This window comes from Exophiala bonariae, assembly GCF_035927105.1.
Source record: "Exophiala bonariae strain CCFEE 5792 chromosome Unknown scaffold_24, whole genome shotgun sequence".
Lineage (NCBI taxonomy): Eukaryota > Fungi > Ascomycota > Eurotiomycetes > Chaetothyriales > Herpotrichiellaceae > Exophiala > Exophiala bonariae.
The window spans coordinates 213,411-238,130 of NW_027042499.1; the positions used below are offsets into that span (position 1 = coordinate 213,411).

The following is a 24,720-nucleotide window of genomic DNA, read 5'->3' on the forward strand; positions in this document are numbered from 1 at the left end:
CTCTGTTCCGTTCCGGGCTATCGAATACTCCACAAAATGTCGACGCTATTAGCTTCAATTGTAGCACCGCTTCTGATGTAGCTATAGTATAGAAGCCAAAGCGTTATAATCAACCGGAAGGCGACGATGTCAAACGGGTTTGATTGATCAAATTGATATTGCAAGATATGTGTCAAGGTGTAGAGAGCCTCAGTAGCAGCGAGTTTAAATGCCTCGGCGTATACGAGGCCGGACAGAACGACGGACGAAAAGCAGAACGAGAAGAAGAGTGCACAGAGGATAGGGGAACACGAGTTACCTGCATTTTTTGCTTACTTTATCCACCCCCCGGCTGTAATCCCTCGATGCTTGGTGAATAGCCGGTTCCTGGACTTAAACTACTTAACTGGAGGCCTGGCATCGATCAAGGGTTCTGGATAAACCCCGCTCTTCGTCATCCCAAGCAGTCCGGCCTGAACGCGAATAAGCGTTATTTAAAAGCAGACGAGGTGCGAGGTACAGTAGTGGGAACGCTTTCTGCATGCGCTTTTCCAAGGGACAAGCGAATGAATACGAAGGGTGGCATATCTCAACGGCTGTAGTCCAGGCCTGAATGGAAAATGAAATGCGGGGAACACCCGAGTCTCAAGGACTCGTGAGCCAGCATCCTCTGGATTACTCTAAGCCGTGATATGCTGTACTCTTGTCCACGAGACGCCTAGCCTGTCATGCTACCGAGAAGTGCGGATTGGAGAGGACATCCTTGAAGACTGTGGGAGTTGTTGGCTCTGTACAATATTGAAGTGGGGCGGCATTATCGTCCAAAAAGGGGAACTAGCCGATATTAAAATCGCAAGGGAGTACAAGGAGCAGGTACCTACTGTACTGAGGTGGAGACAGGCTCTCGCGCCAGGTAAGTAGTGGAGGTCATAAATTAGTAAATCAGGATATAGGCTACGGTTCCGTGGTGAAGACGACTTCGGATTATGGACACATCGTCCTTCTTTGGACATTTATACAGGGTCACTTAAAGCGAGACACATCTGCTGTAGATAGTGAGGGTCAACAGAAGCATGAAAATGAAAGTGGAAACCCATAATAGAAAGAAGCTCGAGTCCATAAGAATATTTTAGCGTAATAAATGATATACAGTTTGCTCTCCCAGTCGTAGTGATGAATCACTTTATATAGCCGTAGCCAGACAACCACACGGTTGTGAAAATATAGTACATAGAATCTGCTTGATCTTCTCTTCCGCATGGTTTAGAAACCAAAGGAATATGGCCTGCTTATAAAATTGAGCCAAAATTGCCGGCAGTGTCATCAGATGTATTTCCTTCCCAGGAATCTCGGGATAGCTTTGATTGTGGCTATACGCTCCTAGTGCAGTGTGTTGACTTGTGTGTCCCAGAAACCAACAGGCAAGCGTGGAATATTGATTTTGGGAAAAGAGTATCCCTCTTTCGAATCACCCTCCGTGCTTCGATCCCTTAACTTTCGAGGGCTAGGAGTACTCGGAGGTGTGCTTAGTCGTTTGTCTTTGACATTGTCGAATGTAGTGAGTGAATCATCGAGGCCTTGTTGAAGCTGCAAACGAGCTGCTTTTTCGGAAGGGGTTTCCTCTTTACCAGAGTCTGAACCCTCCTGGCTGCCAGTAGCTGGTGGTGTAGTAACGTTATCGGGAGTCAACGCCGATGGAAGATCAGAAGTACTGTTTTCCTTCTCATCCTCACCTATATCATCCACAGGCGTCTGTTTCGGTGTGGGAATAAACGCAGGAACAACTCCACCGGCCATGCGTGCCCAGAAGAGCTTTTCTCTCAATCGAACCAGTTCTTCCCAAGCCTCCTCTTCATCCCTTTGATCCCCAATCTTGACAACTCCTTCGCGAACCATTCTCACATAAGCCACCAAATCACCAACACCCCTTACCTTTGTCAGACAGAGACAGCAAATAGACCATTTAGTGGCCCCTTCACCTTCACGCACTCTCATGGCATGGGTTCTGGCGTTTTCTCCTTGTTTACGATTCTCACCACATAAGGCGCAAGGTGTATATTTGCCATATAGTTTCAATGAAGCCTCCGGAATTGGTTCCACAATGAGGGTTGAGTCACCAAAGGCAGATAGAATACTTCGGCGATTGAGCCATGACAAGGTAGGAGACAGGTCCAAACGAAGGGTGGGTTCAATATCTTCCGCGAGGATACGTTTGAAAAACTTGCTATCTTTGAGCGGTATGGGCCCCTTTGGTTGTTCTGGGTTGGGGCTGAACGAGCCAGGGATGTTTGGAGAATTGGCCAGTTTTGAAGTGGCAGGTTGAGGAAGTTGGGAGAGGTTTGAATTTGAATTATTGCTCATTGACCCAAGACCCATGACATTGAGACCGCCATAAGAGCCTGAACCGGCTCTTGAAGGGGCATGTGAGGGATTGTGGGACCGAAAGTGGGAATTTTGGACCAAGGTCTTGAAGTCTTCATAGGCGGGGATATCCGTTCGACACATGGGTCTGACCAAGTGTGTCAGTTGAGTAGATGGACTAGGAACCAATTCTCCATGTTCAAGGGTGACAGGTGATAGATTCATTGCTTCGAGAAGTCGGGCCAGATTGCCTTCGTCTCTTGCGACTCCAGGGCTTGAGGGAGCAAGAGACACTCTAGGAGAATCTAGTTCTTTGCGATAATCAGGACTGGGACCTATCTGTTGCATAAGAGACTTTAATTCGGTGAGTTGTTCGGTCTGTGAGGCTATTACAGCCTCACCATCCAGAATCTGATCCCGAAGTTGTTGGTTCTTCTTCTCGACTGCGTCGCGTTCTCTGTTGGCGCTCGCGACCATCTTATTTGCTTCGTCGAAGAGCGAGGCAGTCAAGGTCTCCAACTCTGACTCAATTCCTCTTTTCTCCTGTTGGGCCTGAGCCTTCAGGCGATTGGATTCGAGAAGATCCGCATAAATTTTGTTGACTCGGTCATCGGCCGATTGTTTTGGTATGAGGAACCCTCCACTGATTTTAGCTTCATGGGCTCTGGCCTCTGCTTCTAGCTGTGCTATTCTGGCTCTTGATGCTTCTAACTCTTGTTTTGTCTGTGAAAGGGTGTCGTCTAAGGTGGTTTGATGATTTATGGCTTTTATAAGCTTGTCGCTCAATGTAGCAACTTCACTGTTGAGATCGGGGTGTCTAGAAGACGAGGAGTCGGATCTGGAAAGATCATCGGTACTTGCGGTGCGAGGATCTACAATTGTTCGAAAGGAGGTCTCGGGTGAGCCATCCTGAGGCTCAGAAGAGCGAGGTTCTGACTGCAGGTGATTTGAGTCCGACTCGGCATTGGTGGTCGCCATTGTACGTAAGGCCGAAGTCGACTTTGCCTTTGAAAGGTTGTCGCGTGGCGAGAGGACGGGGGCAGGTCCGAGCGAGATGGAACGTGAATGGGAAGGAGCATGGGGACCTAGGAGAGCTCCATGATATACCCAAGAGTGCATCTGAGAGTAGGGAGCGTCCGAGTCTGACAGACGGCTCGTCGCAGTGACAGTGGTGGGAATGAATAACAGTGATGTGGCTTATGCAGATGTCAAGGCAGTCAAAGTAGTACAATGCATGGCTGGACCCGAAAGAGTAGCCGCGGTCCAGAAGAACAGCACTGCAGAAGTGGTGGTTGGTCAGGACGAGCCACGAAAGTGAATCATGGCGACGTGCGGGATGGCGAAGATATTGAGTATTGCCGTGTCTAGTATTGTTGAGAGGAAGTGATATTATTATTGAGATAGAATGTGGTGGAGTGACGAGGTAGACGGAGATAGTGATGAGAGAGATGAGATACTTTGGAAATTGGGGGATGGGACACCTCAGACCTGGGGATTCAAGGAAACGAGTACGACTTGGAAGCTGGGCTGCGGATAGAGGACGGATAGCAGTTGCCACATGGAGCGTCGAAAATCCACATCAACAATGCACTTGCCCAAGTGGCCTTCGGGGGGGTTCGAAAAGGTGCACAACGGGGAGGAGCGACAGGATGAGACCGCCTGGAGTTCAATGGCTCCTACCCAAGATTAAACCCAACGGGCGTGGATGTGGAGAAGGAAGGAACGACCTGCCAGTGATTGTGTCATTGCCGCTAGGCGATCAATAGGTTAGCCACACTACTCCGTAATAAGATGATCACCAGCCTCATTCCCCACGTGATCATCCTCAATGCCCCGCACCACAAAACTTGTTCATCCTGTGCCATCATAGTCCGACTTCGAGTCGGCTTCGTTCTCCCAAGACCACAGAAAAATGGCAGATGACGAGCTAGCCCAGGTGATTCTGCTTTCTCATATCAGGCTCACGAACCATTACTCACTCCTTTAGATTAGAGCCGCCCGGCTCGCCCAGTTAAAACAACAAGGTGGTGGTAGAGGTGGAGGCCCAACTGGAGATGGGGGTCACGACGATGATCAAAAGTCTGTTGTGGTATTTAGGTGAATTGACAAGACCGAGGCTGACAGAATTGTAGGAAGCAAGAATCCGAAGCACGGTCCTCCATCCTCCACCAAATCCTCGAACCCGAAGCCCAGGATAGGTTAGGCAGAATTCGTCTGGTCAAGGAATCGCGAGCCACCGATGTCGAGAACAGACTCATAACACTCGCCCGCTCAGGTCAATTGCGGTCCAAAGTCACCGAAGACCAACTCAAGGACATGCTAGCCAGTCTCTCGGAACATGAAAAGCAGTCAGGACAAACTCTAGAAAGCGTCAAGGTTGTGCGAAGAGGAGGGTGGGATGACGATGATGATCTTGACGACCTCTTGAAAGATTCATGATTCGCGCTTGCATCCTCCTTACTGAACTCCTCAAAATTTGTACATGATACCCATCCCAGTTACAATATTTACACGGTCGAACTAAACGTCGCCTGAGCATTACTCTTCGCGGCCTCCCGTGCGGCTTTTGCAGCTCTGCGTTCGTCCCGAAGCTTCCTCCGGATGGCGCGCAAGTCGGGCGGTTGCTCAATCCCAAGTCGTTGTCGCAGCTCAACAACCGGAGTCTTGAGCTCCTCCTCCCAGTACACATTGATAAGGTCCTTGCTTTTCCATCCATTGGCAAAAGCCCATGGAAGGAAAATTTGAAACATCCTTTGGCGTTCCGCGGGCTTCAGTCGAATAATGGCTGCCAGACTTAGTCCGGTCATGGGAAGTCCGGTGTTGGCAAATTCAAAGGCCTTCAATCCTATCTCCCCTTCAACCCAGACAGGCAGTCCGGTGACAGCATGGTAGAAGTCATGGCATTCCCGATATCTCTGCATCACGTAGGCTTCCTCTTCATCATCAATGTACCTTACGGCATCTCTCGTGTCTGGTGTCACTCCTTCACGATCTAGCCAAGCTGCGTATGTCCTTCCTACACTATCTTCTGGTAACTGCCGTAGCATCTCCAAGGGTAACGTTTGGGATGTGATCCGAGGGCGGTCACGTAGGATTCGTCTGCCGGTTGGATCCGTAAGCATTCGATTTCGCAACCAAGATATGAAAAATGGCTGTGCTGTAGCCTCTCCACATGCTGCAACCATATCATGCCGGTAGGGATTGATTAACGATGTGAGGGCACTGCCCACGGCTAGTCCCACGCGCTCAACACTCGTCAAGGGGACATGGCCAGGATAATTGGGCGGAGGGCGGTTGAGGATAGAAAAGGATCGCTGTTGACGGGGAGAATTGGTTGGTGAGTCGAGGCGTCGCAATCGTAGTCGTAGTTGAGCGCAAGATGCGCATAGAGCGCCAGAGACTGTGGGAATGGACAAGAAGAAAGTTGGAAGTTGGCTGTTTGATTTGAGCACTGTGAGCTTCATGTTTACCTTGAACGCAGGAGATTATCAATGATTTGCACCAGCAGGTGCCGATATATACCAGGAGCTCTGCCTCCTGCAAGTAGTGAAAATGTCATGAGACTTTTAATTGAGACATGGCATTATTGGAGATTCGCTGCAAGGCTAACAGGGCGGCTCTTGGCAGATGGCTAAGACTGAGACTGCCCAAAGCCCCCCTATTACTCCAGAGCCTTGCGTATCTCCCAGGTGCTGACTCCAAGCGACTTCCCGGGGTGCCGCCTGCCGGGAGCTTTGCCCGAAAACCTCATTGCTCCTCCCTTGGCAAGCATGTGAAACAGTTTCTCTGCTGACCTGTTCACATGTTCACCATCATTCTCTCTTATTTGTATCACAAACTTGATCGTATCAAATTGTTCGTTTTGGAAAATGTTGATCCGCAGTCTGTGTTTACCATGGACCTCATGTCTAGATTTATCGCCACAGTGCTAGGCTTCCTCCGTTGCCTTTGCATCGTTATCTGGATAGAACCATGGACCAAGACACCTCGTCCCAAGCCTAGCCCACCATCCAACTACGAAGACTGGCACGAATGGCATGCTGAACGCGATGCTATACGTGGTGTCGATGACTGGGCCATCATAGACAGACATTCAGCCTACGACTGGCAGATTTTGCGCGGTCTCAAACGTGATCTAGAGCGATGTCGTCAACTCGGCGACGACTGGGGCCTTTGTAGTCATCTCAGGGCTCAGAGTGCTCGCAATATGTGTGGGATATTATCCGCTGCACTTTATCGAAAGTCTCCAGTCCAGACCAAACGACTAATACATGACTATATCACTGAGCTTCGTCAGTCCATTGCTTACTTGGCTGACCGGAATTCCACAAACCTGGGCAATATTCCTGTTCCAATTCAAGAAAAACGACAGGTTTTGCATGATATGCGCAGAACTCTTGGCCGTACGAGCTTGCTGCTTCAGGGAGGCGCCATGGTGAGCATGTCACATCTAGGGGTGGTCAAGGTCCTCTTCGAACAACGACTCCTCCCTCAAATCATCACAGGCACAGCATCGGGGGCATTAGTCGCCGCTCTTGTTTGCACAACCACCGATACCGACCTTCCCACAATGTGTCGGGGTTCTGATATCAATCTCGACGCGTTTGTTCGCGCTCGACTTCAACGCTCCACTAGCCGTTTGAGTTCTTGGCTAAGATCGCCGTTCTTGACGACAATGCGCCGACGGTACAAACGATATCACGCAACTAGGCATTTCTTCGACATTGTTGTACTGGGGCAATGTGTAAGAGACAATCTCAAAGACATAACGTTTGAGGAAGCATATGCCAAAACAGGCAGAATTCTGAATATCACCATTGCCATGGCTGAAGTAGCTGGCACGCCCCAACTTCTCAATTACATTACAGCTCCACATGTTTTGATATGGTCAGCAGTGGTGGCTTCCATTGCGACTTCGAAGCAGATGTATGCGCCAGTACAGTTACTCTGCAAAAGTGATACAGGAGCAGTGGTCCCTTATTTTGCTGCCGACTTTGCTGCTAACAAAAGCAAAAAGCTTGGTTCAGTACATCCTGAGGCGCCGTTACAACGCATAGGAGAGTTGTTCAACGTCAATCACTTCATAGTTTCTCAGACAAGACCATATGTTGCACCATTCATTCAGGTTCAGAAGTGGGCAGACTATCATCAGCCGTTTGGAATTGTCGTTCGACTCATTTTCTCCGAATTACTACACTGGATGAAAACATGGAACCGGCTGGGCCTTCTCCCAACATCTCTTCAACGTGTTTTGATAGATGAGGTGGTCCCTAGCATCGCGTCATGGTCCAAGGTATCAATCACTCCGATTTTGGGCCTCTACGATCTTGTCAGTCTCTTTGACAACCCTACAACGGCATCGATAGAAAAATGGAGTGTTAGAGGGGAGAGAAGTACGTGGCCATTGATATGTGAAATCAAATGCCGTTGTGATGTTGAGATTGAGTTGAATGCTGCTTATGCCAGTATTCGTCGAAGAGGTTTGATATCGCCATCTTCTTCCGACTAGTGCTGTATATGTCACGACTCCTCTCGCTTTCCCGCTTGTGGGTAGATAGTCTTTTGCAGATCCTCATGACCTGTGGCGTCCTGTGGCTGTGCGACTGTGGCTGTGATTTCCGATGAACCACCCGGATCATCTATTAGTCGGTTCTCGGGGCGCTAAGAGTACGTGGCTTGCAGCAGTGACATCATATCATCACTCTCCAAACCTTGGATGGAGGGTGGGACCACGACAGCCATGAATTGGAATGAAGGATCCAGAGATGGCCATTAGCTTGCGAATACTCACATCTTTTGATCACTTTTGACATCTTTCTTGTCTTCCTGCCACCAATTCTCTCACGAGCATCTCAACTCACATCCTTTGAATCCAAGATGTCGCACTCGGCATCGTTCATGTCAGGCTCGGCCACTCCAGTCGACGAGAAGAAGAAATCTCGTGGGCTGGGTCGTCTTCTTGGGAAACGTGAAAAGACCCCAGAACCCCGTTCCTCAGACTTGCCCGACTCAGCCTACGGCAGCAGCGAAGCCAATAGTGCCACTGGCGCCCATGGCACCCACACACCTAACGAGATGGTCCCTGCCGAAAAGAACAGCGAGATAGGAAACATTGACCAGAACAGAAACCTTGCTCTCAAGCCTTCCACGGGAGAGGTTTTCGACGAGGATACTGGAGAGGTTGTCACAGTCGTCACAACCACGACAACCACTACCACTACCACTACCACAAGAGGCGGAAAGAGACATGAAGATGTCAAGAAAGATGTCGTTACACAAGAGGTTCACCCAAACTCTGGGATGGATACCGCACGACCTCCTTTGGCCGAGACTCCAGCACGGGCTCCTTTGCCAGAACCCTCACAACCTCCTCTTCTAGGAGCTCCCGCACGACCTCCATTATTAGAAATGCCCGCTGGATCCAATGGTCGAACTCATTCACCGCAGCCTGCGATTACATCAACAAACACAACCCAGCAAGCCCCACCACCAGTAATAGGTGGCGGCTTCCGTCCAAATGAGTCTCCCCCAGTTCCTGCTCGAAGTGCTATGCGAAAGTCCGGAGAAATCCAGCGAGAATCATACTATGAACGGGATCCAGTAAGTCCTGTTGACCTTCCTGGTAGCTTCCATGGGCCAACAGGATCGACACCTCCAGCCAGCCCATCGAGGCATAATTTCAGCTATCCTAGTCGAGCACCACCATCAAGTTCAGTAGCACCTTCAATTATGACAACAGATCAACCAGTCCGACATAATCAAGGCACGATGAACGATCTGATGGCTGCTGCCAAAGGCATCCATGTGAGTTACTTTCGAGGATTATGTTCGACCGGGAAGAGACTGACAGGAAGAATTTAGGGAGTGGGTGAAACTTTGCGAGGAACACTAAATTCCACCATCGACCGAAGATTCCCCTCTAAAAACGCAGAGAAAGCAGCACTGATCAACGCACGTAATGACAGCGTTCTTGCAAAAGGCCGGAGCGAAATGGAAGCCGTACCAGGCGGATGGCCTTCCCACGAACGAGCCGATGTGGTAGAAGGGCAACCTCTTACTGAAGAGAAATCTGGCAGTATGAGGAAGCTTTTCAAACGGAAGCCCGTGGCAACACAAGGTACGGAAATTTAGGTGATGTCGAGTATGGACGGGGATTTGTGGGAAAATTTCATCTACGACCAGCGTTGTTTTATCGCCTTGGCTCGTTCCAGTCTTGTTTTTCTCTTCCTCATTTATTCCACCCCAGAAATCCATAGATGGCACTGTTGCATTTGATGGTATCATTCTGACTCTTCTTCTCTCTCCTTACAGAAAACGAACCAGTCAACGAAACGGGCAAAGGTCGGTCACACCGATTCTTCTAGTTATCACGAGACTAGCAGCCTCATTTTGCGCTTTGGCCGTTTAGATGCTTTTTATTTAGCTACATGACCATGGGTCTAATGATTGGATGTGGTATGACAGTTTGTATATATACTTAAGCGCACTTTGTTCCCTTTCTTGGAATCATATGCGAGTTCTTGATTCTGGATTTAGTCGATGTATTCCATTTGGACCTATGAACTCTTGTCACACTAGATTGACGGAAACACGTCGATTGTTCCACTTGCACAGCTGAACATTAGGTCGTTTGGCACACAATGAGACACGTCATCTCGCATTTGCTCTCAGAGGGTGGAATGTTAGAGCAACCTAGAAGAACGTAAAATAAGCGAGGCTCACGGCTGCCTTACGCCCCGTTACTATGAACCAAAGAGTCTGGAGACCTTCTACACAGACCCAGGATTCCATCTACTCGCAGAAGACGAAGAACCAGGCACAGCAACATGTCGACCACCCCACGCTAACTTAGATAGAGGTCCGTCTACAGCCAATCACAGCACCAGTTTCGTGCTTCTCTAGCGCAATTCTTATTACAGCCTTCCTGCCGTCATACAGGTAGGCACCTGCGACATGTGGCCTTGAAGACCCTGACTTACCTTCCACTCTTCCCACTCATCCTCGTTACAGGCTCAACCCCACGCCACAGAGAAGCGAGTCAACAACATTGTCCATATTACAAGCTTCCCCAGAAACACCATTAGGACTATGCATATGAGGTAGGTATTCTGGACCTTTTCCAATGCTTAGATTGGTTCGCGAACCCGAAATAGCCGCGATTCAAAGCAGGAATTCAGTGAGTTGTGGCCGGATTTCCAGGCAAACATCCTAATAATCTAGTCTCTGACTCAAATTGTGAAAATCGTCGAACTAATTCGATTGATCGTGCCCCAAATGTACTGATGTCTATCGGAGACTGCCGATCAGGCGACTGAATATTCCGCAGACAAGGCAGGGCAAATAGGACAGAGACATGAAATTTGACATACTAAAATGAAAATATAAACAGAGCGACTGCCCTCCATAATGGCCAAAAGTGTTTCCTCATCTTCGCTACACTATATATCCCCAGTCTTGGCCCTAAGAAGTCAGAACAATTGCACTCTATGCCCGCACACAGTCTCGACAGCCTCATCATTTCTCCTGCCGATTTCGACCGATATAATGGACATCACAAATTGGAAACCTTCGAACTTCCACGTTCTTCGAAGGAAGGGAATGATGATTCTACTTCAACTATTATGACGACCCCTTGTAGTCGATCAATCATTTCTCAAGATATCATCCAATGGCTCCGACAACCTGGATGTCATAAGAAAAATCCAGACGACCCAAGTATGAAGATTTTATTGATACAAACCCACAACCAATCAACAGTCAAGAAGAATAGTCCTCCTTCGTTATCTATGACTCAACCTCAGAAGACATTCGACCTTGGCCGACCTCAGACTACTGAACGAAATGCTCAACTGGAATTCATCAATGATGTCTTTTCTGGAATGGGCTTCCCTTTAGCGGCATTTGGAGCTTATATAAAAGCACATATTACATTCGTCTGTGTTCCTGCGACGTCGACATCGAAATTATGCAAGACTGCAACTCAAACTACCGCTAAAACTTGTACGAAATACTACTGTAGTGGTACGAGTTGGACGATAACGTGGTCTCATTGTCCTGCGTTGAAACATACAGCCGCAGTAATGTTTCACCGGGAAGGTGATGGTGATCAGCGAAGGGAAGAAGTACTCGCAGATCTGATAAGATTACAATCTCACCTTGCCCATCCAATGCTGCTGGGATATGTCAAGACGAAAGTCTCACTCCGCTTCACTTTCGATATGTTGGACGACATGAATCGAGAGACACTTGCACTTGAACAAGAAATCGGATTTCCCACTTGGAACTGGGTTCTTGATAGAATGATTCCAGGAAGTGGAGTAGGAGAGACTCACGATCATGCCGTCGAAGGATTCAATGTCCTCGCTGGGAAGCTTACCAACATCCGCTTCAGACTGAGAACATTCCAACAACAAATCAAGTTCATTTCTAGATGTAATGCAAAATACAGGCAAAGTCTCGAAGCATCCTCGCCATCTTCCACAATTTCTTCTTCCCTATCTCCATTATCCAAAGGTCAAATCCACGACCCACTCCTCCGAGAATGCGAAGAACTCGATGCCTTTATGGACGTGATGTGGGACTACACATTCGTGCACCTGTTCGACGCAGACTCACTGAGCGAACGATTGCATAACGCCATGACGTCTGTCTTCCAACTAACCACGCAGCGCGACTCGCGCGCCAGCCTGGCAATCGCCGACTTCAACAACGAACTCGCCCGGCAAGGCAAGAACACCAACACCTCAATGATGACCATCGCATTCGTGTCACTGCTCTTCCTCCCGGGCACATTCGTCGCCTCGTTCTTCGACACTCCGATCTTCAATTTCCCCATCCCTTCATCCCCGGACAAAACCTCCCCACAGCCGATCGTCGTCACGCAGCCTTTCTGGATCTACTGGACCATCAGCGGCATGTTGACGCTGATCCTCGGTGTCGGATGGATGAGCTATCTGCGCCGGAGGAAGGCGTTGGATATGCGCGAGCGTGAAGGCGAGAGGATCCGGTTCCGCGAGACGATCGGGCGGAAGAACAAGAATGGCCTTCCTCAGTTCTTTGACTCCTCGCCTACGTCTACTGTATCAGATCCGAAATCATTTCCAACGAGTTCTCCGCCGGACTATCACACGTGGAAGTCTGGCTTCGAGCAGGCTCAGGTACAGGCTCCTCGATATAATGTTCCGCAAGTCATGGATGGTGGTGGAGGTAGTGTTCATGAGTCGTTCAAGCCAAGATCCCCTCCCAGCATGAGCGGCATTTCACGGTCGGATTCCTATGGTCTGTATGTCAGCCCTTCTATGTGGTATGGTGGTGGTCAGATCACCAGGTAGGCGTTATGGGCGACGCAGATGGGCTCTTCGAGAGACAAGTGAAGGAAGGAGGCGGCTTGAGGGATTTTGAGGTTCATGTAATGAGGGGGATCATATTAGCGACCAAGTTATGTAAAATTATGATTCAAGTAATGTGTGTCTTTTGATTCAGCCCTTTGGCAATCATGAGCAAAGCAGGGATCCTCAAAGGGTATGAAGCACCACCCTCTTGGTTACGTGACAAGCAGAGTGACAAGATTGTCCGTGCCTCTTGCAGTTGTATATCTGGGCCATAACTCGTCACATCAGGTCTCCGAAAGCGCCTCTCAAATGCTGGCCGTGCTACACCTTCCATTGGCCATGTGTGGCGATTTCCGCTCGGCGGAAGCTTCTCAAACATCGCACACACCTACTCAAATGTCTGAATAAGGTAGAGAGAATCCCAAATTAGAAAGATGTGATTCAGATTTATTTATTATAGCTTGTCGCCATAGTCGCGATAAGGTGAACCAGGACTTCAAAGTATAAAGCATGGTAATTCACAGAGACGGGGGTTGGTATCAAAGGTTCGGCTCAGATTTCGTACTCATACAAGCGCGGCGGCCTTCTTACCATATTGAGATCTTGTAAACATCGAGTTCACTTTTTCTCCTGAACCGATTCCTCTTGTCAGGCACTTAGCTTGGCCTTTAAGTCGTATACAGCGTGGCGTCTCAAACTGAGCAGGATCTCTGGAGACGGCTGCACGGGGCCTCATGTTCAACGGTATGGTTGTACACGTTGTCTCATGATCAATGGTCTAGGAACAACAGGGAAGTATCTCGACGGAATGCCCGATCTGTCTGCTCTGCTATTAGACATTGGCTTCTTCATTTCTGCGTTCCCCCATGTCCTCCATTCCCTGTAATATCCGTCAAAAGACAATTGGAAGTGGAGTAGCGAGAAATTCCACGCAGCAACTAGTCTTCGGAGGATGGGTGGGACCCAACACAACACCATGTAGCGACGACTCTCAAATCACCCACGGCACATCCCTATACTCGACGTCACGTCTGGGATAGGCGCCCAGCCTGAGCGAAAACTCGACAAGATCATTCGGCTCAGCCTTCTCCTTCCCCTTGCCCACTCCACCGCCCCAAAATTCCTCTGCAAAAGCCGCCACCAAATCCACGCCATTGAGCAACGCCCCACTGGTCCAGATCTTCCCGTCACGGACATAGCGCTTCTCGACCCAGTTCACTTCAGGGTTGCTGTTTCGCAGATGGGCGACGAAAGGTCTCGGCGCCGTCGCCGTTTTCCCGGCCAAGAGGCCCGCTTGTAGCACACACAGAAACCCGCCGCAGATGGCGATGAAGGCGGCGCAGTCGTCGTGCGTCTTACGGATAAATGCGATTTCGCCGGGTGAGAGCATGTAGCCCGCGTCGTGTGCGCCCATCAGTGCGATGTCCAGTGGGGGACAGGTTTCGAATGTGTGCTAGATATGGGCGGTCAGCGGAGGGCGGTGACGGCGCAGCGCTGGAAGTGGTCATGTCTATACGTACTGTAGGTTTCACACTCATTCCACCCGTGAGTTCGGCGTGGTCGCCGCTTTCGTTGACCCAGAAGAACTCGACGTCCAGGGCCTCGTCGCGCATCTTGTCGCTCATCATGAATCCTGGGAGGTTGGGGAGGAAAGCCTTGGAGATGCCCGAGAAGATGTCCACGGGCGCAACATCAAGGATTTCCGTCTTGCTGTAGTAAAGGGTCCTTAGTACGTACTTGGGTGGGGATGGGTAGGGGCGGGCAGTTCTTCATAGGTGGCTGATGGAATTGAAGTAGGTAGGCAGGGGATGGGAATGGAGACTGGAATGCGCTCACGAGTTGACGAGGATGACGCCGACGCGCAGACGGCGGCCTGGGTTCGAGAGGTCGACGGGCGAAGATGTCGATGCCATGGTTTAGTGATGTTTATTCCCACTGCAGGCCCAGCGAGTCAAGTTATGAATTCGACTGGGACCCTTGTAATGTGTCTCTGGAGAAGAATGGGAGGTGGTCCTGAAATCGACCTGGCAAAGGCAACGCGATGATATTTATATCCCTCCAACATTCCTCATCTGCTGGACATTGAAGCATCAAAGGGGATACCTACTATGTGACCTACCTGGGCCGAGAAGCGCTTACCAACAAAACATGCTCGGTCCATATCGATCCAGCATCGAAATCGAAATCGAAATCCAGGCAGCCATCAAACAAACAGAAGGCAGGGAAAAACTCCACCTCGTCTATCCTCTAGACACTAACATCGGCGCCACGGTATGGAGGATGGGATAACGATAGAGAGGTTTGTTCTTCAAATGAGGAAATCTGGTCGAATGTAGGTAGCTTGACAATAGATGTGGTCGGAGGAAAGTTATGAGGGAGGAAAGGAAGTGGAGGGTCTTGACTGGTCGGAGAACGAGTCAACACGCGGTGTCATGTTGAGCCGAACTTGAAAGTTCTTGGCGTAACTCACCACTAGCTAGTGTATGGATAGGGAGAAAGGGGTTTACATTTACGTAGCGTCTGAAAAACTGGTGTAGAAAGTTTGTTGGGGATATGATGGATGTCCCATGCAGTATACGAGAAGGTCCCAGAAACGTGATCAAATTCCTTCTAATTGAAAGATTGGTCACACCACTGGAAACATATCCTAGGTCGATATGGTTACGATATCGACCTAATCTGATTCGAATTACGCTTGCAAGGCAAGAAAGACAATGGAATACGAGGTTAAGATTCCATTTCTAGATACCTGTCGACTATTTGAACATGGCCAAATATCTAAAGTTAACCATCAATGACCGGATGTGAAGGTCTCCAAAAACCTCTTTACAGTTTCGTCTCATATCTCGTTCGCTTGATGCGATATGTTTCCGAGAATATCCCAATTTACTGGTTTTGCTTCAAGCGCTGGTCTGGCTGACCATCCTTTCTCAAACCATCTCCGCCTTTGTGGGCAGCACCCTGATTGTCGGAGCTACCGCCGGAGCTGCTGTCCGAGGTGCCTCCAGTCTGGCCACCCTGCTTGCCAGCCTCATGGGGGTCAACCTTTCCGTGAGCGAACTCGCCGGTTCCGACGCGCTGATCGGGTTGGCCGTCCTTGCGGAGACCGTCGTGCTCTATGGGTTGATATTGTCAGCAAAACAGTATACAAGTTATGTGGGGGTGGAGATATATAGATTGGTTGTTGGAGATCAAGTGCCATGCTCTTGATCACATTGGACGATGGGGTTCACATGCTTGATGTGAAAATAATGAGAGGACAACGATAGGGAGACCCGCGTTCAAGGTATACAAAACTAGGCTGTTGAGAGCATGGGATCGGAGGAGAAAACATACCAGTGGGCTTGTAGTCAGACATAGCTGTGTTTTGGTTGTTGGGAAGTTTTGGGTTTGGTTTTGTTTGTAAAGTTGCTGTTGTTGTGATAGTTGAAGTGTTGATGAGGAAAGTGTTTCTGAAGGCGAGGTCGTTGAGGGTTTATATAGACATAAGTCAGCCTCCGATTGGGAGCCACACTGTCATCCTGTGCTCAGAACAACATATCGTTGATTTCATCGTCATGACTTTCTTCCCGAAACAGTCTACACATTGATTCTGACGTCGACACAGCTCGCTTTGATATTGTCTACAGGCACCGGCTGCGTGCCGCATTCATGTCGTCAACCCTTCAAAGCTGGCCCGGGTCCAAGACTTACCCTCCTGTAGCTCGAAATTGTGCTTGATGATTCATCACCTGTCGGGATATTCGTAGAAATGATACAATGTGGAACAATTTCCCCAGGATCGATCAGGTAGATCTCTCCCTTAGATCAGGCACCAGGGGCAACCTTCTTGGAAGCATTAGGCGGTGAATGTACCCACTTCAACATGTTTAGATGACTGCGGTTGAAAAGTCCGAAGACTTTAGATGCAATCGCTTCCGAAGTGAACTAAGCTTTGCATGCGAGATCCTAGTTCCGATCATAAGCTCGATCGTCTGCCTATCACGTCGACCATTTGATCAATGACGGTAAATAGTAAACCATGGGGAATATGTGTTATGAGAAGGATAAGCCGGGACAGTCTTCCGTCGACTTGCGGAGACGTCATGATGTGGGCTTTCAAACAGCTGGATTACAAAGTGGAAGCAGCAACTTTGACAACTGGAAAGACGGGGCTGGTCCATAGCTTCCCCACCATACCTATCTCAAGATGGTGTAATTTCTCATTGAGTATCAAAGTTGACGTCAAGTAGTGCTCATTCATATTTTTGGGGCCACATGAGTAGGTAGTTGAGCTTTAGTTAGTTGACTGGTGAGTAATGCTGTTGTTGTGTTGCAGGACAATTGATCGGTGTACACTCAACCGCTGGCGGGAGGACGAAGCCCGATGGATTTAGCTATGATTATCCATCATGATGTCCTTCGCGTATCTGGATGCAAGGGTCCCACAGGATCTCGTTGAAGCCAGTGGCTATTGGGTGGCTATGAAGATGACGAGGCTAAGGGATGTTGTTCGGATCCTTCCTACTCACCTACAGCAGAAGCAACTTAGCTAAAGCCATCCGAAACCGATCGGATCTGGGGTGATCTTGCGATGGACCAGCTGCGGCACGTTTCAGTATCGACTAACCCTCTGTAACAGGGTGGTTTGTGGATGGAAATGGAGATGAAGGGGAAAGTCATGACGAGATAGAAGCATGGAGCCGGATGGAGCCTTGCATCACTGACATAGCTTGGCAGACGTAAGGAGTTTGTCAGCCTCGTTCCCAGACACCAGACACCCACGGACGCTTTGGGTCAAAACACTACCTCAGTACCTAGGTATTGGGGTGGTCAGTTCTTTCTATGGCATTACTGATATTCTTCTTGGGTCGAACAAGTGCTCTGGCCTACGGTTGTCACATATCTATACTCTTGACATGCAATGTGATGCCATCGTTGGAATGCCAATGATGATCCAAGAGAATTCTCATAGAATAAGTAATAAATTGACCATCGCGTGCGAAATCTGATTCGCAGCATCGCTCAGGTTGTCATTAGCTGGATGAAAGTCGTCAATCAAGAAAGTCTGAGTTCTCCCCATCTGTTATAAATTACATAGAGACCAAGACTCTTTTCAATCCAGTCTGAGTATGCCTGCAAGTCTTCCCACATGGCTTATTTGTTATTCCTTCACCCCTGAGTTACCTCTCATTACTGTTGATCCATAGCCATAAATCTTCCACGGAGGTCATCCTCAACATGATAGAATATTCGTCCCTGTGACGCCTGTGCTAATAGTCACTCTTCTAATCGTTTTGTATTTTCACCCATAATGTTGATGGGATGCTTGTAGAAATACCTCCCCAAAAACCCAAACCCCAAGCGCGTCCAGTCACGCTCAAAATGTATCAGATCAAGATCATAGTCGTACAACTCAAGAAATACAAAGCGAAAATCAGCCTAGTCCACCAATCACCTATTCCTGATCATAATCATGAGGTGCGGAATTATTGAAAACATAACTCCTTGGCTTTTGCTGAGCTAGTTGCTGAGCAACATGAGCGTGTTCCTTTTTTTGGTTGGGGAACTCTTGAATGAAAAATTCGGTTCTTTTCTGCTCAAGTTGAGAGTCCAACGTATAGTCGGTGTTGGGATCTGATGGTAGGACAAATTGTTGGAAATTATTGGACAGAACATCACATTGTTGTGGGTATCCCAAAGAAGGAACATATGTCACCGGCGGAAACGAAGGCACATCTGGTGATGTGAGAGGTGCATCGGACCAACTACTGCTTGTCAGTGGCCCAGCCGAATATGGCGGGGTGTAGTCAGGAAATGACGCGTATTGTGGAGGTGCTGATGTTGGAGGAATTAAAGATTGCTGTGACAACCCTCGGTTCATGAATTCAGCTGCCATCGGCGTGATAGGAGGCGAGGCAGTAGTGAGTTGAAGTGGTCTTTGAAATTGCCGGCTGACCTCGATGTTGTGTGCAAAGAAAGGATTCTTTTCCGGCTCATGGACTTGATTTCCAGAGACGAGGTCGGGGGATAACAGAGGCTGAGGTAATTCCTTCAACGATTGAGATTGTGCGCGAGATTTATGTTGTTCCCACAACTTGCTGAGGGCTTCTGCCTCGGCGAAACTGTTTACCAGAGCTGGCGATCGTTGGGCCGAGCTAGCTTTTCGAACACCAGAATATTGGGCACGAAGACCATGGCCAACAGACTTTGATTGTCTGACTGTATGTGGTGCTTGAGGTGTCATCATACCTTGGCGGAAAGTTGGTGATACTGATGTCAAAGCTCCATAAGAACGACTTCGCAATGAGGAAGATGTCAAAGCTGCAGGTCGAGGTCGTTTTCTTCGTGCGGCAATATCAATGTTCCCACTCTCGGGAGCTCGGATGAGCTCAGACTCATGTCGAGCTGCCAGAATTTGGGGAGAGCTGTTTGCCAATGCAAAGTTACCGAAGTTGTTTGAAAGCTCTTCGGTAGTGGATTGACGTCTTGACCCAGGATACGACGGCATAGTAAGACCAGGAGAAGGCAAAGCGATCATTGAGTCATGGGCTTGAACTATGGTCTTTGGGGTCGCCAACGGTTCCTCCCAGTCTTCAGGAGTAACAACAAATGCTTCTGATGAGTAGTTGGTTGTGGAGTCCATGGGTTCTGTGATTTCATTCGTATCAAAAGTATTCTGGTTGAAACCGAAGTCAAATGTGTTATCCTGAAGCGTAATGGGTGACGGATAAGGCTCTACTTTGGCACTATTTTGCGACAAGGAATCCATGAACGACATCCGGGATGCAGACATGGGTTGATTCACGCGTAGAGGTAGCCTGACGGTGGATGTCTGCAGTGGTAGCTCTGGTGGTGGCATTGTTACGTTCAATTGCGGAGGTTGGTGAATCTGGGCGGCGTTTGCTTGTCTCAGAGCTCGCTGAAGTGAGGCCCAGCTTGCTTCCTTGGATGCGTCGGTCTGCTTGGTTGGGGAGGGAGAATCCTGGCTCATAGAGAGCGGTGCAGATTGCCTCATTGGGGAAGACAAGAATTTAGTAGGAGACGACGGGGTGGAAGATGCAGCTTTCGAGGCTGAGCGGCTATCCGAGTCTGATTTCGTAGTGCCTCCATTCTGAGCCTCAAATTCTTCCTGCTTTTTCTGTTGCTTTGCCTTTGCACGGCGATTTTGAAACCAATTCTGCGGAAACTCGGTTAGCTCCTGTTGAAGATATGCGAACGTGATACACTTACTGCAACTCGAGGCAGAGTCAATTTGGTCTGAATGGCTAGCTGCCTCTTGACCTGACTATTGGGCTTATGATTTGCTTGGAATTGAGACTCGAGCACCTCGACCTGCTCTTTGGTCAATCTAGGTCGAGTAGAAATCTCCTCCATGTCTCCGAATTCATCCTGCATAGGATACATAAAATCTGCAAATTCGGGGCCGTAGGATGTGGAGTAGTATTCATCAAGCGGTTGTTGAGGGTTGACCACATATGTACCGTAGGACATGTCTTGATAGAGGGCCTGTGGCTGGTGTTGTTGAGGGAATGCATAATGGACGTCCTTTGGCAGATTCACAGGGTATGCGGCTTGGAGATATGCATTCTGGTTGTAAAGGTTCTGTCTGTACAGTCTCTGAAGTTCGGGGTCCTGTTGGTCTAGGTGTTGGGAATAAAGGTCTTGGTCATTAGGATCCATCATGATTTCGGTTGATCAGTGGATATAGTCGTTTATGAAAGTACCATCGCAGGTGCAGGTATAGGTGCTTTTCTCGACCTCTGCTTTCCAGTGATCCGTAGGTTGTGGTTAAGGAGTGCAGCACCAGGGCACAGAGGGAAGATGCTGCACCAAGGTCGGTTCCCAGGTTCCTACAAAGCAGGAGCTTGAGAAACTGCGATGTTGAAGTTGTTGTGAGAAATCGAAATAGGAAGGAGTGACTCTAGTTGGTGTGGACTGAAAGGAAGGAACGAGTGTTGTAGTTGGTCTAGTTCGAGAAAGGACAAGAGAGAAAGCGGAGAATTAAAGCTGGAGAGAAGGTGCCGACAATGAACGCAAGGCGCAATCAGACGCAGGAAAACTGGCGTGAAGACAAGCCCAAGTGTTAGTCGTAGAACAAGACGGACGGGATGAAGCAGTCTTGGGGGGTTGAGGTGTAGTGGTGGAGGAAATTATGCTGGATGGGTTAGGCCGGGATTTTAGATTTTACGGCGAACTCGGTCAGGATCAGGCTCAGGCGAGGACTGACGAGGAGCAGGGGACCAGGGTATGGTTCAGGTTGGAGGTCGTCGGTAAAGTGGCAGTGTATCCGTACAAGTACTCGATACAAGGACTCAACAACGGAAGAGTTCAGGAAATGGAAAAGTCAAGGAGAAGCTTGGGAGATGATGTAGAGGGCAACACGGAAACAGCTGGAGCAACAGAAGCGCACGTCCTTTTGTTTCTCGTTGGCCGCATCAAAGCGCGGGTTTCTTTTCTACGAAGCACCAGGTTGAAGGTGATCACAGACGTGGTGGACGAGCTTGACGAAACTCGAGGCGAAGACCAAACGAAACAAAAGACTGTGCCAGTGCCAGTGCCAGTGGTGGACAAGGAAAAAAGGACAGACCCAGGATGGGGACCAGTAGCCCCAGCAGTTGAGAGTGGATAGCCGCTAAGCAGGCGAGTGGAGGTTGACTTTGAGCTGGAGCCGAGTCAGGCAGAAGGAGCAAGGACCAGGGGTCTCGTCGACTCTCGAGTTGACAGACTCGGAGGGGACAAAGATCAAGGGACAGGTCAAGCCTTTTGGAGCGAGAGAACCCACCAACACCTCCATGTCTCTTCCAAAAGGTAACGGGTGACGGGCGCGCCGCACAGCTACTAAACACCCAGAGACTCACTAACATCAGAACCCGAGCGAGCCGCGGAAGAGGCGTTCGGTAGGGGAACGAGAGACTCCGTATTTCAACTTGAAGCACACCTGGGCAGTGGGCACTGGGCAGTGATGTTGGCTGAGGGGAAGACTGATGCTGAACACCAGGCCTGCTGAACAGTGAACACCAGGAGCCAGGCCCCCTCGGGCCCACGAAACGCCTGGAGCTGGACTGCTCATACCTAACCCATAGTGGATGATGGTCTGCCGAGCTAATCGAGTCAGTCCTAGGCCGAGATTTGTCTTTCCGAACCCGCTGATTGCCCAACCCAATATTCTTTTCATCTCATCGTTCACCTTGGAGACTGTGGTCGGTCGCATTGCTCTTTGCTGTTGTTGATATTGCGAGCGGCGTCAACATGTTCGATTGGCCCCCGGTTTGAATGGCTTCAAACCAACAGGTCGGCGCCAATGCAGGAACCGTGTGTCGACAGCATCGCTGACAGGTTAGCCCAGAACCTGCAGCGTGCAGGACGAGAGTCTAAACTCCCAAGGTTAATCCTTACCCTTCTCAGGCCACGGGGATTGATCAGATTGTCTGGAGCTAACCGGTTCGGCATCACTCTCAGCCCAGACGGCCTCTTTTTGGCGGCCGGGGTCCCCTCTCTGTGCCACACTCTGCCGCCCAAACTGGCAGAGTGAATGGGGCCGTCGATGCACTTGACTGTCCAAGGATGAGGCTGCAACTCGAAAAAGGTAGTCGCAATATGAAATCAAACCTCAACGTGACGGTGCCCAACTTGAACTCCAGTCCATGACGTACTGTCTTGTCCCAAGTTCAACATCTACCTGGATACTAGGTAGCTCTTCTTCGCGGACGTGACCAGAAGTCAACCAGACTTCAACCACCAAAGATGGCAATTAGAACGTGCAGCAAACTGACATGTTGACCGCGGCCCTCGTGGTAAATCACCCTTCATCTTCAAGGTGTAGGGGTTTGGTTGCACGGAGATCTGCTTCCTGGCGCATCAATTTCTCCCCCTTCCGAGCCTGCAAGGCACTTGGCTCTGACTGGCATGCCTGGACTCGTACTGGTACGGATAGAGCCCCGCGACTCGTCGGCTTTGAATCGTGTCTCGCATGTCGTGCCTCTCCCAGCTACGGCCTACGGGTAGGATGGATGATGCATCATTCTTACTCCTACGACCGATTGCACCATTCACAGTCAACAGCGCGCGTCTCGAGAAACTCGACCTGCACACCTTTCCCCGTGGTCTTCAACTTCTCCGCATAAACTTGAGCCCAACTCTTTGCGCTGGCCTTGATGCCACCAACATTATCAACATCAACTCTACTGGCTTGATCAGGTGTGCGCGCGTACGGTGGGAGTGCATTCTAACCCCCCGTAATGTAGTTGTTGCGCAACAGATGCACCAACAGTCGGTGTTCTCTCAGATCGACTGCCCCTATCGGCTATAAGACGATACTCAATACCACTGGCCAGTCTACATAATTTGTACCTGCAGGTGTGGCGGTTGCTTCTGCACCACCACAGGCAGCTGAGGTGCAATCCACTTCTGCAGGCAGCGGATTTGACCAGGTGAAACTGCTTCCCTTGCCTGAACCCCCATGCACCTATCCGTACGAGTGCTCCCTACTACTCGTACATCACCACACCCCCACCATTTCGCGAATCACATGTGCCCATTACACGCTTCCGCTCTACCATCGACTTCTCTTCAAAAGCGCGTGGGTACATCTACGATTTACACGAATCAGAACTCGATGATGCCGACTCTCATGCAGGGGGGATTTTGACCTCTTGATCATCCCAAGGTACAACAAGTATTTGAAATGTAGTATACAGCTGAACATGTTGATATCAACCTTGATACGTGGGTGTGGTCCCCCAAGACAACACCTGACCATCCATGCCACTGACGCTCGCATGGGATTCTGACCTGCAGCACGAAATCAAAGACAGTAATTTCCCTTTACCGGGGCCAGGCTTTAGCGCTTCCGTCCATCCTGGCAAAGCCTGTCAGCATCACGATTCACGACACAACATTTTCCAAAAATCAACATCATTTTCCACCCTCGCTTGCAATCAAAAGTTGCCTTGGATCTCGTCTGAGGCTTGAGCTCACTCTTGCTGTCTTTAATTCTCCTAGGTTGTCCTTTAGCGACAGTGGAACCTGCCGACTTGCACTTGGAAATTTTCCGATGGCTCCGTATTGACGCCGCTTTCCTCAGGTCCACAGCTAAGGGAACGCTTGGGCTCCCGCCTGCGCCCGGCTGCCTCGCCGGCTTGGGGCTCGAGTCTCGACCCTCTCGAAATCAGATTCTTTAATCTTCAGTGCAGATGGTGCAGATCCAATCGCATCCTCACGTTGCACTTTCGTCCTGATTTCTCCATAACTCTGGCTTTTTGGTCCATCCGACGCGGCCACAAAAATCATCTTCCACTTGCTCGCACCAAGAAGTTGTACACATGCACAAGCCACACCGTTCTGCTTTGGCCTTTCTTGTATGGATACCTTGGTGACTATCCGAACCAGGAGTGACTTATTCAGGGCTGTATCATTCCGACACTCGTTCTCTGAGTCTTCCACCAAGCCGTACAAAGCCGTTCAAAGCCGTTGTGTTCTTTGTGGGTGACTTGCCCCTATTTCACTCAATCCACAACAGTCTTGGTCAGCCGAGGTCAGTCCTGCTTGAAATCGATCTAGTCATGATGACTTGGTGCATGTCGCGTTGTCTATTCCGACGAGACCGAGAAAAAGCAGATCTGTTGAGCAAAGTGTTTCCCCGAAAGTTGCGGCACTAGGCTTGAGCCTTCCCTTCACTGGCGGATGAAGCACTTGCTCGCGGAATGCGTGACCCATCATAGTGAACCACTATCACCATGCTCTCCCATCAACCGTGGACATGCACCATGCCCGGAGTCACGGAGTTCGCCTGTGTCAGAGCTTGTCGTGATGCACGAAGAAACGTGTTGCTTGTACCTACGGACCATGACACAGACCTGTGATGGCTACATCACTCCAGCTTGGACCAGATGGAGGACAGACGCTTTGTCCCTCCCGATCTTGACCTGACAGTCACCACATCAACTATTGAGTGACATGCACATGTTGCCCAGTTGAAGTGCACGACTACTTGGTGGTGTGGGTGGTGTGAACATCGTTGCCAACGGTCTAGCGTGATGTACTCCGCACGTCACTCGCTTCAGGTGGG

At 49.6% G+C, this 24,720-nt stretch overlaps 9 protein-coding genes across 9 annotated transcripts; 4 read left to right on the forward strand and 5 right to left on the reverse strand.

Annotated features, from left to right (window-relative positions):
• Positions 1 to 1,359: 1,359 nt before the first annotated feature.
• Positions 1,360 to 3,318, reverse strand: LTR84_006368 (uncharacterized protein; the record flags this gene model as incomplete). Its single annotated transcript, XM_064849929.1, has 1 exon — positions 1,360 to 3,318. The coding sequence occupies one exon, from the start codon at positions 3,316 to 3,318 to the stop codon at positions 1,360 to 1,362; it is 1,959 nt and encodes a 652-aa protein (XP_064703230.1).
• Positions 3,319 to 4,252: 934 nt separating this feature from the next.
• Positions 4,253 to 4,779, forward strand: LTR84_006369 (uncharacterized protein; the record flags this gene model as incomplete). Its single annotated transcript, XM_064849930.1, has 3 exons — positions 4,253 to 4,276; positions 4,328 to 4,419; positions 4,473 to 4,779. 3 exons carry the CDS (start codon positions 4,253 to 4,255, stop codon positions 4,777 to 4,779), a joined length of 423 nt encoding a protein of 140 aa, XP_064703231.1.
• Positions 4,780 to 4,847: 68 nt separating this feature from the next.
• On the reverse strand, positions 4,848 to 5,804 carry COQ4 (Ubiquinone biosynthesis protein; the record flags this gene model as incomplete). Its single annotated transcript, XM_064849931.1, has 1 exon — positions 4,848 to 5,804. One exon carries the CDS (start codon positions 5,802 to 5,804, stop codon positions 4,848 to 4,850), a length of 957 nt encoding a protein of 318 aa, XP_064703232.1.
• Positions 5,805 to 6,235: 431 nt separating this feature from the next.
• Positions 6,236 to 7,849, forward strand: LTR84_006371 (uncharacterized protein; the record flags this gene model as incomplete). Its single annotated transcript, XM_064849932.1, has 1 exon — positions 6,236 to 7,849. One exon carries the CDS (start codon positions 6,236 to 6,238, stop codon positions 7,847 to 7,849), a length of 1,614 nt encoding a protein of 537 aa, XP_064703233.1.
• Positions 7,850 to 8,217: 368 nt separating this feature from the next.
• On the forward strand, positions 8,218 to 9,471 carry LTR84_006372 (uncharacterized protein; the record flags this gene model as incomplete). The annotated part of the gene is made up of 2 exons (XM_064849933.1): positions 8,218 to 9,144; positions 9,202 to 9,471. The coding sequence occupies 2 exons, from the start codon at positions 8,218 to 8,220 to the stop codon at positions 9,469 to 9,471; spliced, it is 1,197 nt and encodes a 398-aa protein (XP_064703234.1).
• A 1,355-nt stretch (positions 9,472 to 10,826) lies between these two features.
• On the forward strand, positions 10,827 to 12,671 carry LTR84_006373 (uncharacterized protein; the record flags this gene model as incomplete). Its single annotated transcript, XM_064849934.1, has 1 exon — positions 10,827 to 12,671. The coding sequence occupies one exon, from the start codon at positions 10,827 to 10,829 to the stop codon at positions 12,669 to 12,671; it is 1,845 nt and encodes a 614-aa protein (XP_064703235.1).
• Positions 12,672 to 13,662: 991 nt separating this feature from the next.
• On the reverse strand, positions 13,663 to 14,584 carry LTR84_006374 (uncharacterized protein; the record flags this gene model as incomplete). The annotated part of the gene is made up of 3 exons (XM_064849935.1): positions 13,663 to 14,124; positions 14,192 to 14,381; positions 14,508 to 14,584. 3 exons carry the CDS (start codon positions 14,582 to 14,584, stop codon positions 13,663 to 13,665), a joined length of 729 nt encoding a protein of 242 aa, XP_064703236.1.
• A 973-nt stretch (positions 14,585 to 15,557) lies between these two features.
• On the reverse strand, positions 15,558 to 16,029 carry LTR84_006375 (uncharacterized protein; the record flags this gene model as incomplete). The annotated part of the gene is made up of 2 exons (XM_064849936.1): positions 15,558 to 15,787; positions 16,008 to 16,029. 2 exons carry the CDS (start codon positions 16,027 to 16,029, stop codon positions 15,558 to 15,560), a joined length of 252 nt encoding a protein of 83 aa, XP_064703237.1.
• Positions 16,030 to 18,108: 2,079 nt separating this feature from the next.
• On the reverse strand, positions 18,109 to 20,336 carry LTR84_006376 (uncharacterized protein; the record flags this gene model as incomplete). Its single annotated transcript, XM_064849937.1, has 2 exons — positions 18,109 to 19,830; positions 19,884 to 20,336. The coding sequence occupies 2 exons, from the start codon at positions 20,334 to 20,336 to the stop codon at positions 18,109 to 18,111; spliced, it is 2,175 nt and encodes a 724-aa protein (XP_064703238.1).
• Between the last annotated feature and the right edge of the window lie 4,384 nt (positions 20,337 to 24,720).